The sequence below is a fragment of the Chiloscyllium plagiosum genome, chromosome 1 (assembly GCF_004010195.1).
Source record: "Chiloscyllium plagiosum isolate BGI_BamShark_2017 chromosome 1, ASM401019v2, whole genome shotgun sequence".
Taxonomy (NCBI): domain Eukaryota; kingdom Metazoa; phylum Chordata; class Chondrichthyes; order Orectolobiformes; family Hemiscylliidae; genus Chiloscyllium; species Chiloscyllium plagiosum.
In genome coordinates this window covers 15,431,545-15,450,011 of record NC_057710.1, presented here as the reverse complement: position 1 = coordinate 15,450,011, position 18,467 = coordinate 15,431,545, and the positions used below count along the sequence as shown (strand labels likewise).

The window sequence follows — 18,467 nt, the reverse complement described above, 5'->3', positions numbered from 1 at the left end:
GTCCACTACACCTCCAATTTTGGTGTCATCTGCAAACTTACTAACTGTACCTCTTATGCTCGCATCCAAATCATTTATGTAAATGACAAAAAGTAGAGGACCCAGCACTGATCCTTGTGGCACTCCACTGGTCACAGGCCTCCAGTCAGAAAACAACCCTTCACAATCTACAGACCCAGAAAATAACACCGTTTTATTCCTCTACAAAACACTGCACCAGGTTAAATTAAGAGCTATGGCTGATATTTTAAGTTTAATCAAGAGACTTATCTCCAAAAACATATAATCAAGAAAGAGTCCACTGTACTCACTAATACAGCCTTTCTCTTGGACAGACTTATAGAGTCATAGAGTCACAGAGATGTACAGCATGGAAATAGACCCTTCGATCCAACCTGTCCTTGCCAACCAGATATCCCAACCCAATCTAGTACTTAAAACAACAATTAACTTATCTATTCTGTGTTGTGAACTTCGCCCAAGCCAGTTCCTCCAAGGTTAGTTGTGAAATTCACTGTTTGTTAATTTTCCCAGATGCACTCCGATGTCCAGCGACACACGAATTCAAAAACAGCAAAGGCAGTAACTGTGCAGGTGTTCTCTCTCTCTCTCTCCTGCACTGTCCTCACCATATGCTTCCTTTGCCTGCTCTTCTCCCTTTTAAAACTGCTGTTGTTTTGACTTTTTTTTCCAAAGTTCCAAAACAATGCAACAGCATATAAAACAGTAATTGCTGCTCCTGGAATTCGAGGAAATCACCTCCAGCAACTAAAATACCTCAAAAAAAGGAGCAGCTCTTATAGCCAGAAATTTTTCCCATCCTCCATCTTGGATTAGCCAGAATCCTTTCCTTCATAGACTTTTCTTGAGTGAGGGTGTTAAATGAATCTGGAATCATGTCAAGGCTTGATAGAGATCAACCATCGAGCTGTACAACACAGAAACAGACTCTTTGGTCTAACTTGTCCATGCTGACCAGATATCTTGTCCCATTTGCTGGCATTTGGCCCTTATCCCTCTAAAACCTTCCTGTTCATGCACCCATCCATATGTCTATTTAAATGTTGCAATTGTATCAGCCTCCACAACTTCCTCTGACACACACCAGCCTCTGTGTGCCCACTTAGGTCTATTTTAAATTTTTCCCTTTTCACATAAAGCCTCTGCTCTCTGGCTTTGGACTCCTATCCTGGGAAAAGACCTTGTCTATTCACCCGATCTATGCCCCTCATGATTTTATAAAATCACCGCTCAGTCTCCAGTGCTCCAGCGAAAATAGCCCCAGTTTATTCAGCCTGTCCCTATAACTTAAACTCTCCAACCATGGCAACATCCTTGTAAATCATTTCTGAACCTTTTCAGACTTCGAAACCTCTTTCCTATAGTAAGTGTTTAACTCCTCAAGGTAATGGTCATAACAATGGAATTATTAATACGAGCATCGACAATAATACCAGGCTCAAATCATTGCTGGGAAACTGTCAGGATATCACTTCATTTCATAAGAGTCAGGATTATCATAGGATCCCTACAATGTGGAAGCAGGCCATTCAATCCATTGAGTCCATATTGACCCTTTGTAGAGCAGCCCACCCAGACACACACCCCTACGCTATCCCTGTATCCCTGCATTTCCATGGCTAATCCACTTAACTTGCACATCCCTGGACACTTCCAGCAATTTAGCATGGCCAATCCATCTAACCTGTGATTAGAAAACCTTCTGGTGGTAATGGTGATCTGAAAATATCATCAGTTGTTGAAAACTCCTTGTGTATTTTCCCACTGCTCTTTAGGGATGGAAATCCACCTTCTTCACCTGGTGCATTCTACGAGTCTCCAAATCACCACCCATGTGGTTGACTCTTAAGTGTCCATTGACATGGCTCAGCCAGCCACTCAGTTCAAGGGTAATTAGGGATGGGCAACAAATGCTGGCCTTGCCAACATTCCAGGAAAGGATCCAATTCTTTTTTGGAATCATGTGATCCAGGAATGTTAAATATTGCCATGGAGGTGTTATTGTTAACTGCGTCGCTACATACAGTTCTGGTCACCACATTACCAAAAGGATGTGGAAACTTTGGAGACAGTGCAGAGGAGGTTCACCAGGATGTTGCCTGGTATGGAGGGCACTAGCTATGAAGAAAGGTTGAGTAGATTAGGATTATTTTTATTAGAAAGACAATGGTTGAGGAGGGAACCTGATTGAAGTCTACAAAATCATGAGAGGTATAGACAGGTGGATAGCAAGAAGGTTTTTCCCGGAGTGGGGGACTCAATTACTAGGGGTCACAAGTTCAAGGTGAGAGGGGTAAAGTTTAAGGGAGATATATATGGAAAGTTCTTTAGGTGTTGCTAGCGGAGGTGGTAGCGGTGGGCATGATAGCGTTACTTAAGATGTACCTAGACAGATACATGAATGGGCAGGGAGCAGAGGGATACAGACCTATAGAAAATAGGCAAAAGGTTTGGATAAAGGATTTGGATCACCACAGGCTTGGAGGGCAAAGGGCCTGTCTTTGTGCTGTAATTTTCTTTGTTCTTTGTTCTTAATCTTTCTCTCCCCCTTTCTCCCTCTCTTTCCACTCCTTACCATTGGCATGTCTCAACTTAATGAGCACAAACTTCAGCTAAATATTTAAAATGAATCATTTTTAATTGTAATTAGAAAAAGGCTCACAGAACAAATATGATAATAAGCAATAAATGTCAGGGTGATTCATCCAACCTAAACTGTTTTATTAATGGTTGGCAAAAATAAATGATTCAGCAGGCAGTGTCCTGGAAGAGGGAATCCTGCAGCAAACTAAACTGTTTACTATTCTAATATAAATAAAGGGATTTGCTAATTTAGGCAAAAAGGAATTCTTCAAGTGGCAATGCCACTACTGCTACATCAAGAAAACACACAACACCTCTACTTCCTCAGGAGGCTAAGGAAATTCAGCATGTCCACAATGACTCTTACCAACTTTTGTAGGTGCACCATAGAAAGCATCCTATCCACATACATCATGGCTTGGTATGGGAACTGCTCTGCCCAAAATCGCGAGAAATTACAAAGAGTTGTGAACACAGCCCAGTTCATCAGGTAAACCAGCCTTCCATCCCCTGGTTCTATCTACATTGATTACTCCCAAGGCAGTAGGAAATGACCCCTCCCTGCCTACTTTCTCTTCCATCCTCTTCCATCGGGCAGAAGATACAAAAATTTGAAACCATGTACCAACAGATTCAAGAACAGCTTCTTCCCAGCTATTATCAGACTTATGAATGGACATCTCATATATCAGAACTGATCTTTCTCTGGAGCTGTAACATTATATTCTACATTCTGTTCTATTACCCTGATGTACTCATGTAAGGTATGATTTGCTTGGTCAGCCCATAACGCAATATTTTTCACTGTACCTCAGTATGTGACAATAATAAAATCAAAGCAAATCAAATTTAGGTCTTGGTGTTCCGAAATAAAAAGACAAAATGTTAAATTTCAACATTTTACAAATCAGGTATCAAATATAAAGACTTGGAAGCAATATTAAGAGCTCAGCGAAGGCCAGTCATGTATCAGTCGAAGTAAGTCCTACTTTCCAGTCAGTTCCATGACTTTATATGCAAATCCAAGTGATTTCTAAATATGGGGTTGAAGTCTCTACCATCATTCCTGTACTTAAGATGAAGGAGATTTTGGAACCGTTAAGAGTACCGTATTCCATCCTAGTGCTCCCTGAAATTCTTTATATGATGTTTTGTCCAGTTTAAGAACAACGATAAGCTCTGCTTTCAGGAGGTTTGCAAGGACATAAAGGTCCTAAAGATTGATTGCTGCCTGTGAGATCATCAGCTGATGGGGTCAGAGTGAGTCACCATGATGACTAGTGGCTACAGAGGCTTGGCAACAAATGAACAACAGCAAATCCAATGTCAAGCCCGCACCAAGACTTAGAACATAGAACAATACAGCACAGAACAGGCCCTTCGGCCCATGATGTGCCGAACATTTGTCAGCCTCATGTGCAGCACTTGTGGAAGAACCTGTGTCTCACGGAATGGCGTCTTTAGTTCACTGAAGAAAGGGGTTTGTCTGCCTCTTCCGCAGAAGCAAGGATGTCAGGAGAATAAAAACTGATTTATTTAGATTTAGATTTTTATTGTCATGTATACTCAAGTACAAAAGTACTGAAGTATAGTGAAAAGTGTATCATGTCGCCACACAAAGCCCCATCTTAGATACAAGTACCTTGGTACAGAATCATAAGAACCAGGTAGAAAGAAACTAAAAAATTAAAAGGGAACATTATAGTAATTCCTAGCGTTAAAAATAAAGAAATAAGCTAAAAGTGAAACATTACAGTCTTTCGAAAGTGCTACAGAATTTAAATCCCTAGTTGCTTTGCTGAGATTTGAATACATATCTCCAGATCATTGTCAAGTTTACCGAATGACTAATCCAGTATTTTGGCATATTCCAAAGATGGCAAATTGATTACTTTTATCTGTAGCTATCTTGTGATGCAGTAACTATATCTTTAAAGAGCAATCTCTTGTGTAAGTACTGTGCAGACAAGTAACTTCCTTCCTCACTATGAAAGCCTTTCAGCTGAAGAGTGCTGATTCAGATTTAACTCAACAATGTGTTTAGTCACTTACCAACAGGTTTACGGTGCAGCTCATGCTGTGGGCCTGGTTTTCATCATTCATTACAGTCCTGTAGTCCAGCAGCCTTTCCAGCAGGCCAGTTACCAAGGTAACAAACATTTCACCTTGCTTTTCCAGATAGTGGTGTTTTTTGCAATGTTTCAATAGGCTGAATTTCAAAAAAAAGAGAAGTTGGTAATTGCATGTTTTTCTGAGGAATCAATACATAACTTGCCCACTTACCTCTCCACTTCTGAGACAAAGGGAGGCCATTGGATGAGATTCAAAACCCATAACTCAGCAAGGATGGTCATATGCTAAACTGCTCCAATTCTTAGTTCTTCTTGGGGTCTTTTTTTTACACACACGAGGCAATGGCATTATCGCTGATCTATTAATCCAGAAACCCAGGTCACGTTCTGGGGTCCTGAGTTCAAATCCTGCCATAAATACAACAATAATCCAGAAATAAGGGCGGCATGGTGGCACAGTGGTTAGCACTGCTGCCTCACAGCGCCAGAGACCCGGGTTCAATTCCCGAACAGGCAACTGTCTGTGTGGAGTTTGCACATTCTCCCTGTGTCTGTGTGGGTTTCCTCCGGGTGCTCCGGTTTCCTCCCACAGTCCAAAGATGTGCAAGTTAGGTGAATTGACCATTCTAACTTGCCCGTATTAGTCAGGGGTGAATGTAGGGGAATGGGTCTGGGTGGGTGGCTCTTCGGAGGGTCGGTGTGGATTTGTTGGGCCGAAGGGCCTGTTTCCATACTGTAGGGAATCTAATCTAATCCACCTAACCTGCACATCTTTGGATTGTGGGAGGAAACCCACACAAACACAGAGAGAATGTGCAAACTCCACACAGACAGTCACCCGAGGCTGGAATCAAACTTGGGTCCCTGGCACTGTGAGGCAGCAGTACTAACCACCGAGCCACCTTGAGAGATCCAATGAATGCTGAGAACAGGGTTTCTTCAATATGAAGAACTTGCATTAAATTAACATCTTTAACATGCCCAAAGCATCCTGAGGTACTTCACAAAGGTGACATCAGACAAAAATTGACCTATCCTAATTTATTTTGTGTGTTTTATAGAGTTAAGGTCACAGGCTGGATATTACATGTGCCAGTTGCGCATATTTTCAGTGGGTGAGGTAAAATAGTTTTGGCGTACAGCCCATCAGCTTCTCATCCATTTCCGAAATTAGCCCCACAATACGGAAGGTGGGTGGACATCAAATTCAATACAATGGGCAGCCCACCCTCCACACGTAAATGAACAATTAAAGGCCAGCCAAGTTCAAAGCTCGTCTAAGCGCAAACATTCCCTGTCCATATTGTATTAGATTTGAGGTATTGTTGTCCGATGTATTTAAGTACAGTGAAAAATTTTGTTTTGTGAGCAGTATAGGCAGATCATAGCAGACAAGAGTGTACAGATCATGTAGTGTTTAGACAGAGCAAGGTACACAGGTACACAGCACAGGAGGTGTGCAAAGCAAGATCAACATGAACACAATCAACATTATTTGAAATTATAGAGAGTCCATTCATCGGTCTAATAATGGCAGGGAAGAAGCTGTTCTTGAATCTGTTGGTGCGTGTGTTCAAGCTTCTGTATCTTCTGCTTGACGGAAGAGATTGGAAGTGAGTGTTACCGGGTTGGGAAGGGTCTTTGATGATGTTGGCAGCCTTTCCATGGCAACAAGAAGTGTAAGTGGAGTCCATAGATAAGGTTGGCTTCCGTGGTAGTCTGGGCTGTGCACAGATAATACAGTTGGAAGTGGGCGGTCACATTTGCAACTCAGTTGTTATGGCTTCGGAAGAACTGCCTGAATGGGCATTGGAAGTGCATTTCATTAGAACTTTCAAAAGTAATGCAATAAATACTTGGAAAGGAGGAAACTGCGAGGGTCTGGGGAAGTAGCAAGGGATAGTGGGACTACTTATTTTTAAAGAGCTGACATGAATACAAGAGGCCAAATAGCCTCCTTCTCTGTGAGTTGATGTTATCTGGTGACGAATTGAAATGTGAGGACGTGCAAAGGCCAGGGTTGGAGGAATGCACAGACCTCTGAGTTTTGTTAGCTTAATGGTGGTCACAGATCTTCAGAGGTTCTGGATGGACAGACCAATGGAAGAGGTGGGGGATTTGTACCTTAGGATGAGAATTTTTAATATCGCCGAGCTCAGCAATTTTGCCCATCTTTTAACAGAGCTGACTAGCCTGTGCTATGTTTGCAGCATGTTCTGTTTTTGAATGCATTGGCTCACGCCAGGCTTGGCTTTGATGGCATTTGTATTCCCAATGTACAAAGAGAAACATGCCATCAAAGTTGTAGCTGTGAGTTTATAGCTGAGCCAATATCTGAGCTTGTAAAGCATTCTATATTTGCTTTCTTAATAAACCTGATGACATAAGCACTCAGAACACAGCAGGAGCCATTTAGCCAATGAATCTGTATCAACACTTGGAAAAGCCTACTAAATTATTCCCACACTCCTCTGCTCTTTTCCCAGAACTCTGAAATTTTCTCCTTTTCAAGTATTTATCTAATTACTTTTGACAGTTCCCATTAAATCTGCTTCCACCACCCATTTCAGCTGGTTCTTTCCAAAACACTGCTTTAAGTAAATGTCTCCTCATCAGCTGTTCTTTTGCCTATTATCTTCAATTAGTGTCAGAGACTCCCATCTGTAATAATTTCTCCCTCTCCACTCTTTCTAAACTGTCTGTGATTTAGAAACCTCTGCTGTTTGTTCCTTTAAACTTGCCTGCTCTAAGGAAAATCCCAGTATCATGAGTCTTTCCAACTTACTTACTGAGTAAAGGTTCATCGGAAAGAATGAGATCAAGGTAATGCTTAAAATAGTTGAAGTGTTTGTCACTGGAAAAGCACAGCATGTCAGGTAGCAACTGAGCCACACTCTTAGACTCTGATCTCCAGCATCTACAGTGGTCACTTTCTCATAATGTTTAAAGTAGCCAAGTGTTCGTGAGCGAGTTCCAAACTTTTGACCCAGTGACACTGAAGGAATTGTGATAAAATTCCAAGTCAGGATGAGTGACTTGGATGGGATCTTGCAGGTGGTAATGCTCCCATGTATCTGCTGCCCTTGATTTCCTCATGGAAGTGCTCATGGGTTTTGGAAGATGCTGCCTAAGGATTTTTGGTTAATTATGGTAGGACACACTTGGCTTCTCCTCGAGATATTGATGGTGGAGGGAATGCTTGTTTGTGGATGCAGTGTCAATCGCTTGGGCTGCTTTACCCTGGATGGTGTTAAGCTTCTTGAGTGTCATTAGAGCTGTACTCAACCAGGCAAGTATTCCTTGTCAGGAAGTCAGGAAGTGAGTTACTCATTGCAGGATTCCTAGCCTCTGACCTGCTCTTGCAGTCACAGTGTTTTTGTGGTGAGTCCAGTTCAGATCCTGGGCAGTGATAAGCCCCAGAGCATTCATATTGGAGAACTCAGTGACAGCAATGTCAAAAGATAATGATTAGATTCTCTCTTGTTGAAGATGGCTCCTCCATCCCTAATAGCATTCTGGGCCTACCTACAAAGTCATGGAGGTCACTTGTCAAGAAGGCAGCCTATAACCAGCTTCTCAGGGGCAATGAAGCAAGAACAATATACCCACATCTCATGAGTGAATTTTAAAAGATAAAGACCTACACCTTGTGGGGTGTGAATGTTACTTAAGAAAGCCTGAGATTGCTAGGTTTTAAGTGGATCAGGGCAGGCAGTGAGAGAATGGGAAAATGGATTTGAAGTCGAACATCAGTCGTAATTTTCTTTGGCTTCTGTTTCTTATGTTTTTAAGTGGACCTTTCATGACTTTGTGCCATTAAAGGCAGAGACGTGAAATGTCGCAGTCTGCCAAAGGCTTGCAAGTTGCATTCAATATTGTTACAAGTTTAAGTCTCAGGTCAGTTTTCATGTACATTGCTACGAGGGAATCAGACAGTCTAACAGGGTTGTGTATGAGTTATTAAACTCACCACACAAGAACGTTAATGACCAGAGAGGCAGGAAGGCTAACTACATACAAGGATGAGCAAATCTGTTGGCACTGGAAAGAAACCTGGGAGATGATTAGTGAGTGATGCAGAAGTGGTCGAAATCTATTATACTGAATCAATATCATCTTATCCAATCCAATACAGAAGCTAGAAAAATGCAACCCGCCAGTTTACTAGTAACCTAAATCTTTCAGTGTCTCCAGCCCTTAACCTTCATTCTTTCTTTCCCCGCTGGACCCTTTGTGCTCTGTTTGAAGCCCTATTCCAACCCATTAATAAGTACCTCGGTCCTTCTAATGCTTCATTTTTTTGTCAATGTTTAAGCAGAACTTTCTTTAGCAAACATCAGCCTTTCTAATTTAAGTCAGCTTAAGAGTTCCTATTCTGTTTTGTTTCTTCTTTCCCAATATTGCATGATTGTTCCTCTTGCTTCTTAATGTCTTTTATGAAACTGCTGCAACAAATGACTCCCTGTGGGTGTCCACTGCAGTAATATCGACAAACTTTATGTGTGAGCCCAGGCAGTGGGATGCTCAACCAATACAACAGAGTGTGGTCGATATCCCATCATGTGTGGCACAGCCTGGAATACTCATGCCAAGGAGTCAGAATGGCATTTGTTCAATGAATACCAAAGGGGAGCCAATATATTTAGCCTTACCAAGAGCTTGACAATTTGGGCTGTGTGATCTGGAACATTAATAAGTGGAGGAACCTCAGCTGGGGTCTGATTGAAACAAAATATTGGCTGATTAATTTCATACATCATAAAAGGAGCCATGTTAGCTTAAACACACATACCAATAGATTCAAGAACAGCTTCAAACCTGCTGTTATTAGGCTTCTGAATGGACCTCTCAAATTTTAAATTTAATGTCGATCTCACTCTTTGTGAACTCTCTCTGCAGCCGTAACATGGTATCCCTCGCTCTGTTCTATTACCTTAATGCACTGGTGTGATCTGCCAGTACTGCACACAAAATAAAATGTTTCACTGTACCGAGGTACATGTGACAATAATAAATGTGATCAAATGTTTCAAGTTGTGAAGTAAATAAATGGGAGGGCGAATTGTACAATGACTGGATGTTTCTCAAAACATACAGGACTGCTACATGTCATAAATGGTTGATGATTTTGGATGAGTTGGATAATATTTATTTGTCACAAATGGGTAATGAATCCAGCTGTGGGAAATAAATAAGTTGTCAAAAATGTTTGTTAGCCTCTTTGAAGCAAGTCTGCATTCAAGGAAACACTGATCTTAAAAATTGGCCACGATGTGGAGGTGCCAGTGTTGGACTGTGGCGGACAAACTTAAAAATCACACAACACCAGGTTGTAGTCCAACATGTTTATTTGGAAGCACTAGCCTTCACAGCGCTGCTCCATCACTAGCTACCTGATGAAGCAGCACCGTTCCATAAGCTTGTACTTTCAAATAAACCTGTTGGACTATAACCTGGCGTTGTGCTATTTTTAACTTAAAAATTGGTTGAGTGAAGATTTGAAAAGTGTATTGACTCACTAAACAGTGGCATTTTTTAATTCATTTATGGGATGAGGACTTCAGTGGCTCGGCCATCATTTATCGCCCATCCTGAATTTTCCCAGAAGGTAGTTAAGATGGCTGTAGGTCTGGAGTCACGTATAGGCCAGACCGGGTAAGGATGGCAGTTTGCTTCCCTAAAGGACATTAGTCAACCAGACTGGTTTTTTCTTTGACAATCGACAATGGATTCATGATCACCATCAAACTCTTAATTCCAGACTTTTTAAATCAAGTTCAAATTCCATTATTCCTGATGAAGGGTTTTTGCCCGAAAAGTCGATTCTCCTGCTTCTCGGATGCTGCCTGATCTGCTGTGCCTTTCCAGCACCACTCTAATCTTGACCATAAGCACAGTATTGACAGCAAGAAATAAATCACACGTCAGAGCAGACTGTCTCCTGGGAAATGACGATAAACTCATTCAAAATATTGGTCATTTGGGGCACCATAAAGTGAGAATTTGGAGTCATAGAATCACAGAGCTGTACAGCACAGAAACAGACCCTTTGATTCAACTCGTCTATGCTGACCAGATATCCTAACCTGATCTAATCCCACCTGCCAGCACTCGGCCTATATCCCTCTGAACACTTCCTATTCATCTACCCATCCAGATGCCTTTAAATGTTGTAAGTGTACCAGCCTCCACTACTTCCTCTGGCAGCTCATTCCATACATGCACCACCCTCTGTGTGAAAGGGTCGCCCCTCAGGTCTCTTTTAAATCTTTCCCCTCTTACCCTAAAATTATGCCCTCTCATTCTGGACTCCCCCATCCCGGGGAAAAGACCTTGTCTATTTACACTATCTATGCCCTCATGATTTTATAAACCTCTATCAGGTCACCGCTCAGCCTCCAACACTCCAGGGAGAACAGTCTATTCAACGTCTCCCAATAGCTCAAACCCTCCAACTCTGGCAGCATTCTTGTAAATCTATTCTGAACCCTTTCAAATTTCACAACATTCTTCCAATAGTAGAGGGGCCAGAATTGTACACAATATTCCAAATGTGGCCTAACCAACGTTTTATACAGCTGCAACATGACCTATACTCCAATTTCTCCAAGTATTTACAGACCTTGGGATACGGTGGGGTAGCATAGGTTGTCATTATCACGCAATACAGAAGAGGCCATTTGGTCCATCAAGTCTGCACTGCCAAATTGAATTAGACTGGATTGGAAGTGGGGGATAGAGCAGATGGGCGGCGCGGTGGCACAGTGGTTAGCACTGTTGCCTCACAGCGCCAGAAACCCGGGTTCAATTCCCGCCTCAGGCGACGGACTGTGTGGAGTTTGCACGTTCTCCCCGTGTCTGCATGGGTTTCCTCCGGGTGCTCCGGTTTCCTCCCACAGTCCAAAAATGTGCAGATCAGGTGAATTGGCCATGCTATATTGCCCGTAGTGTTACGTATAGGGGTAAATGTAGGGATATGGGTGGGTTGCGCTTCGGCGGGTCGGTGTGGACTTGTTGGGCCGAAGGGCCTGTTTCCATACTGTAATGTAATGTAATCTAATCTAATCTAATAGAGGACAAGCAAAATGGTACCACTGACAAGAGAGCTTACCTCAAAATTCGCTTGGATTTAACAGGAATCTGCTAACATACTAGCTATATAAGAAAAGGGCAAGCACTGTAACCTCAAAGAAAGGTAGTGAAGGATGTTTAAACTTAGCTGGAGCTGGCATCGTGATGAATTAACATTAAGAAAATGTTTCTGTTTCTGAGGACCTCCAAAAATTGGTGCTGTTATCATACCGTAATTATTAAAAAAAACCCAAGAGGCAACTTAGCTAAAGCGTCTATCCCCAGAGACTGGTTGGATGGTGCAACCTAGAATCATACAGTCATAGAGATGTACAACATGGAAACAGACCCCTTGGTCCAATTCGTCTGTGCCGAACAGATGTCCTAACCTAATCTGGTCCCATTTGCCAGCACTTGGCCTATATCCCTCTGAACCCTTCCTGTTTATGTACACATCCAGATGCCTTTGAAATGTTGTAAACCAGCCTCTGCTACCTCACCTAGCAGCTCATTCCACACACGCACGACCTTCTGCATGAAAAAGTTATCCCTTTTGGCTCTTTTAAACATTTCCCTTCTCACCTCAAACCTACGTCCTCTGGTTTTGGACTCTCCTACCCTAGAGAAAACATCTTTTCTATTTACCCTATCCATGCCCCTCATGATTTTATAAACCTGTCTCACATCACCCCTCAGCCTCCATTGCTCCAGGGAAAATAGCCCCATTCTATTCAGCCTCTCTATATATCTCAAACACTCCAACTCTGGCAACATCCTTGTAAATCTTTTATGAACTCTTTTGGCGCAACATAAAGTAATTGAGGTGCATAACATGGATGCAGTTAAAGGGAGAAAGTGAGGTCTGCAGATGCTGGAGATCAGAGCTGAAAATGTGTTGCTGGAGAAGCGCAGCAGGTCAGGCAGCATCCAGGGAACAGGAGAATCGACGCTTCGTGTCCTGAAGAAGGGCTTATGCCCGAAACGTCGATTCTCCTGTTCCCTGGATGCTGCCTGACCTGCTGCGCTTCTCCAGCAACACATTTTCAGCTCTGCAGTTAAAGGAAAGCTGGTTATTTTAGATTAGATTACGTTACAGTGTGGAAACAGGCCCTTCGGCCCAACAGGTCCACACCGACCCGCCGAAGCGCAACCCACCCATACCCCTACATTTATCCCTTACCCGACACTAGGGTCAATTTAGCTTGGCCAATTCACCTAACCTGCACATTTTTTGGAATGTGGGAGGAAACCGGAGCACCCGGAGGAAACCCACGCAGACACGGGGAGAAAGTGCAAACTCCACACAGTCAGCCGCCTGAGGCGGGAATTGAACCCGGGTCTCTGGCGCTGTGAGGCAGCAGTGCTAACCACTGTGCCACGTTATGTGTTGGAGGGAGAAAGAAACAGAAGGATATAGAATACTACAGCGTGGGAGCAGGTCATTCTCCCATCGAGTCCATACTGACCCTCTAAAGAGCATCATACCCAGGCCCTTCCCCACTACCCCTCCTCTGCAGTTCCCATGGTTAACTCACCTAGCCTGCACATCTCTGGACATGATGGGGAAATTTACCATGGCCAGCCCACCTAACTTTCACATCTTTGGACTGTGGTAGGAAACTCACACAGACACAGGGGAAATACGCAAAGTCCACACGGATAGTCACTCGAATTGGGAATCGAACCCGTGTCCCTGGTGCTGTGAGGTAGCAGTGCTAACCACTGAGCAACCATGCTGCCCCCAATAGACTGACATAGAAAGAGGAAGTAGAGTTGAAAGAGTCTCAAGTAGAACACAGACACTGGCATAGAATGGTTCTAACCAAGCCAAGTCAACCTGCCTGGTTTAAAACATAAACAAAGCCTGGCTTTATTTTAACTGTCAATCTGCATCAATGGGTATTTTCTCCATGACAACACTAGGTCCAATCAGAGTCACTTGCCAACCAGTCAGAACTCTCCTCCCATGCAGTACAGATGTTAGTTTCCTTTTGGAATTGGTACTCTTGCAAATCGCCTGAAGAGTGCCTCGACAAAATGTGTGTGTTTTTCAGTAATACACAATATGATGTGTTAAAGATGCTATAAAAATGCAAACTGTTGTTGAAGGTGGGGGAACATTGCTTAAGCAAGTGATTTGCGACTTCTAAGACTTTTTTGGGGGGTTGAGGAGGCGACAAGTGTTGCGTTACGAACGGAGCCAAATCCAAATGCATGTGATCCAAAGGTAGAATGGATTTAGCATTCTGATTGATCTTTTGTAACGGGAGAACTTTTAGTTAGCACATTTTCAATTTGGGTTTAAAAGGAGTGACCGCATCTGGTGTTTCAAATCATTGGGAAGGGTTGATACAAACATATTATTGTCGCTGTTTGGGGAATGCAAAACTATAGCCTTAAACTGTAATGAAAGCATCAAAGAGTGGAATCAGAGAACTTGTTTTTAAACAGAAAAAACTAGCAGGAAATCTGGAGCTGACTGAGATCGACAGATTTTTGTTCGATAAGTGTATAGAGGGATTTGGAGCTAAACCAAGTAAATAAAGCTGAGGCCCAGCTCAGCTATTATATAACTGAATGACTGTCTAGCTTAAGGGGCTAAATAGCCCAACTCATGTCCCAGTGTAAAGTCTACCTCCATCAAGCTGTTCAGTAACAAAAGGATCTCCAATGTGGTAAGAAAACATTGTCAAGCCAAGCACTATCAGGCTTGCCGCAATGATATAAAATTACACTGAAGGTTAATTTCCTTTGAAAATTGAAAAAGAATCCTCTTCAGAACAGCAAAACTACTTCATTAAAAATCTTCACTCCAGTGGAAACGTTTTTAATCATTATTTATATATACCTGTCAAAATAGCATTAATAAGGGGACAGAAACAATGACAGGACTGCATTCTTAATAGCAATGACATTACATCTCATACAGACTGGGGATTTATGTATCCAACAAGCAGATAGTGGAGCGATTTCCAACCAGATCTTTTAAAAGAAAGACTTCCACTTATTTACCACCTCTCATGACCTCCGGATATTCAAAAGTGCTTTCCTGCCAATGAGAATGAAGGAAAATGTCCTGTCACAAAATGGCAGCACCATAATGCCAGATGATCTGTTTCTTGTGATACTGAGTACAGGATAAATATTGGGTCAGAATCCTGGAATTCCCTCCCTAAGGGCATTGTGGGTCGACCTACAGCACATAGACAGCAGTGGTTCAAGAAGGCAGCTCACTACCACCTTCTCGAGGGGCAATGAATGATGGGCAATACATGCTAGCCCAGCCACTGACATCCAAGTCACATGAGTGAGTATATGCGAAGGCAGGAGAGAGAGTGGCGTTTTTTGGATTGGAGGCTTGTTACCAACGGTGTTCCACAGGGATCGGTGCTGGGTCCACTTTGCTCTGTCATTGATATAAATTATCTCAATCAGAGTATGAAAAGCATGGTTAGTAAGTTTGCGGATGACACTAAAATTGATGATGTAGTGGACAGTGAAGAAGGATATCTAAGATTACAAAGAGATCTTGATCAATTGTGTCACTGGACTGAGGAGTGGCAGATGGAGTTTAATTTGGATAAATATGAGGTATTGCATTTTGGTAAAACATACAAGGACAGGACTTCCTCAATAAAGGTAGGGCTTTGAGTAGTGTTGTAGAACACAGAGACCAAGAGGTGCAGGCACATAGTTCTTTGAAGTTTGCATCATATGCAGACAGGGTGATAAAGAAGGCATTTAGCACACTTGCCTTCATGGTTCAGACCTTTGAGGATAGGAGTTGGGACATCATGTTGAGGTTGTACAAGACCTATGGTGAGGCCTTTTCCAGGGTAATGTGCATAGTTCTGGTTGCCCTGTTATGGGAAGGATTTTACTAAGCTGGAGAAGGTTCAGAAAAGATTTACAAAAATGCTGCCAGATGTGAGGGTTTGAGTTATAAGGAGAGGCTGGATAGGCGGTTGTACAAGACCTATGGTGAGGCCTTTTCCGGGGTAATGTGCATAGTTCTGGTTGCCCTGTGATGGGAAGGATTTTACTAAGCTGGAGAAGGTTCAGAAAAGATTTACAAAAATGCCGATGGATGTGAGGGTTTGAGTTATAAGGAGAGGCTGGATAGGCTGGGACATTTTTCACTGCAGCATGGGAGTTGAAAGTTATCTTCATAGAGGTTTATAAAATTGTGAAAGGTATAGTTAAGGTGAATGGCAGGTGTCTTTTCTCTCAAGTGGGGATTTCAAGACTAGGGGACATATTATTAAGGTGAGAGGGAACAGATTTAAAAGAGACATGAGGGGCAATCTTTTTACCCAGAGAGTGGTTCGCATGTGGAATGAACTTCCAGAAGAAGTGTGGAAGTGGACCCAGTTACAATGTTTAAAAGGCATTTGAATAAGTACATGAATAAAGATGGTTTGAGGGATATGGGCCATGTGTAGGCAAGTGGGACTAGTTTAGTTTGGGATTATGGTCAGCATGGACTGGTTGGACCAAAGGGTCTGTTTCCATGCTGTTTGACTCCATAACTATGATCATATGACTCATTCCCCCATCCCCAACTCCTTCAATATAAGTCTCAAGGGACCTTTAACATTCATCAGAGAGAATAGACATCTTTGATTTGCTGTCTGAAGGTGAAAGACCACATGTTCCAAAAGTGCAGAGCTCCCTCATTAATTCGCTGGAATCTCAGCCCTGGAAGTTTGGGCTCCATTGTGGAGTGGGACTTGCATATGCAATCTCCATACTCAAAGAATCCCCTCTGAGGGATGTTTACAAAGAAACATAGAAGATAGGAGCAGGAGGAGGCCATTCGGCCTTTCGAGCCTGCTCTGCCATTCATCATGATCATGGCCGATTGTCCAACTCAATAGCCTAATCCTGCTTTCTTCCCATAACCTTTGATTCCCATTCACCCCAAGTGCTATATCTATCTATCTCTTGAATATATTACGTTTTGGCACCAACTACTTCCTGCAGTAATGAATTCCTCAGGTTCACCCACTCTTTGGATAAAGAATTATTTTAAAAATTAGATTCCCTCCAGTGTGGAAACAGGCCCTTTGGCCCAACAAGTCCACACAGATCCTCCGAAGAGTAACCCACTCAGACCCCTATATTTACCCCTGACTAACGCACTTAATACTCTGGACAATTTAGCATGGTCAATTCACCTGACCTGTACATCTTTGGTTTGTGCAAGGAAACCCACATTGACACAGGGAGAATATACAAACTCCAAACAGACAATCACCTGAGGCAGGAATTGAATCTGGGTCCCTGGCATTGTGAGGCAGCAGTGCTCACCACTGAGCCACCATGCTGCCCCAGAGATGTCTTCTCATCTCTATCCTAAATGGCCCAGCCAGAATCCTCAGAATGTGATGCCATTTCTGGACACACCCACCATCGGGAACATTATGTATCTACCCTGTCTAGTCCTGTTCAAATTTTATAAGTCTTTATGATATCCCTCCTCATTCAGCTGAACTGCATAATTTGACACTAGCATCATGGCTCTGAATGTCAGTGGCATAGCGCCATGAAGAGGCTGAGGGGGATGGGCAGCAAGAGCAGAGGAGGGCGCACTTCCCAGCATGCCCCTCGATCAGGCAGCCTATTGGTGAGGAATATCCCCACCTTCTGGGAGCCCAAGAGCAACCTCGCAGGTGAGTCTGCTCCTTGTATTCAACACATGACATGCCCTCATCCACTGTTGGATTAAGACAGCGGTGACATGAGATTCTGATGGGAATCAGTCTGACCACAAAAAAAGTTGATCGACAGCATCAGCTACCCTGTCCAACCACTTCCCGCTTTGGAGTTTAATCGGGATGGAGGTAGGAGGTGGGTGTGGCGTCCTCATTCACCAGCCTGTCCCTTATGACATGCCTGCCCGCCACAAAATGCATGAATGGTGGGAGGTAACAAGCAACTGTCATTATAGCGACTAGATATTTGGGTCAGGATAACTTTCGAAAGCAAGAATAGAAATCGCTGGAGAATCCCAGTAGGGTCGGCAGCATCCGCAGAGAGAGAAAGCAGCGTAAACGTTTCAGGTCTTTCCCTCAGAGCTTCAGGCTATTTTTCAGTGGCCCTGTGAGGCTGGCTTATGCAGACACCTAGTTCATGCTCATGCCAAAAGCTCTCCATGGGAGATATTGAGAAGCATAGACCTCTGCAATTCAGGCTGTTCGAAGATGGAAGCAGCCTATAGCCAACGACTTATGCGAGAAAGCTTTTGAAAAAGGTCAAGTGCATTCTTAGAGTTGGCTTGAGGATCAATCTTTGATTGACCCAGCCTGACCCTCAAGCCACTTCTACACAGGCCTAGACGAGCAATGCTGCTTTCCCATCATCCATTCTTACCAAATTAGTAAACCATCCACAGGAACTATAGACCAGTGAGCCTGACATCGGTGGTGGGCAAGTTGTTGGAGGGAATCCTGAGGGACAGAATTTACATGTATTTGGAAAGTCAAGGACTGATTTGGCTTTGTGGGTGGGAAATCATGTCTCACAAACTTGATTGAGTTTTTTTGAAGAAGTAACAAAGAGGATTGATGAGGGCAGAGCAGTAGATGTGATCTATATGGACTTCAGTAAGGCGTTCAACAAGGTTCCCCATGGGAGACTGATTAGCAAGGTTAGATCTCATGGAATACAGGGAGAACTAGCCATTTGGATACAGAACTGGCTCAAAGGTAGAAGACAGAG

At 43.0% G+C, this 18,467-nt stretch overlaps 1 protein-coding gene across 1 annotated transcript in view; it reads right to left on the bottom strand.

Annotated features, from left to right (window-relative positions):
- Positions 1 to 18,467, bottom strand: part of LOC122553785 (dedicator of cytokinesis protein 2-like) — a 1,227,980-nt gene that overhangs the window by 225,865 nt on the left and 983,648 nt on the right. Inside the window, exon 35 of the mRNA XM_043698147.1 lies at positions 4,657 to 4,813. Coding sequence (XP_043554082.1) covers positions 4,657 to 4,813 — 157 coding nt within the window. The remainder of the gene's footprint in view (positions 1 to 4,656; positions 4,814 to 18,467) is intronic.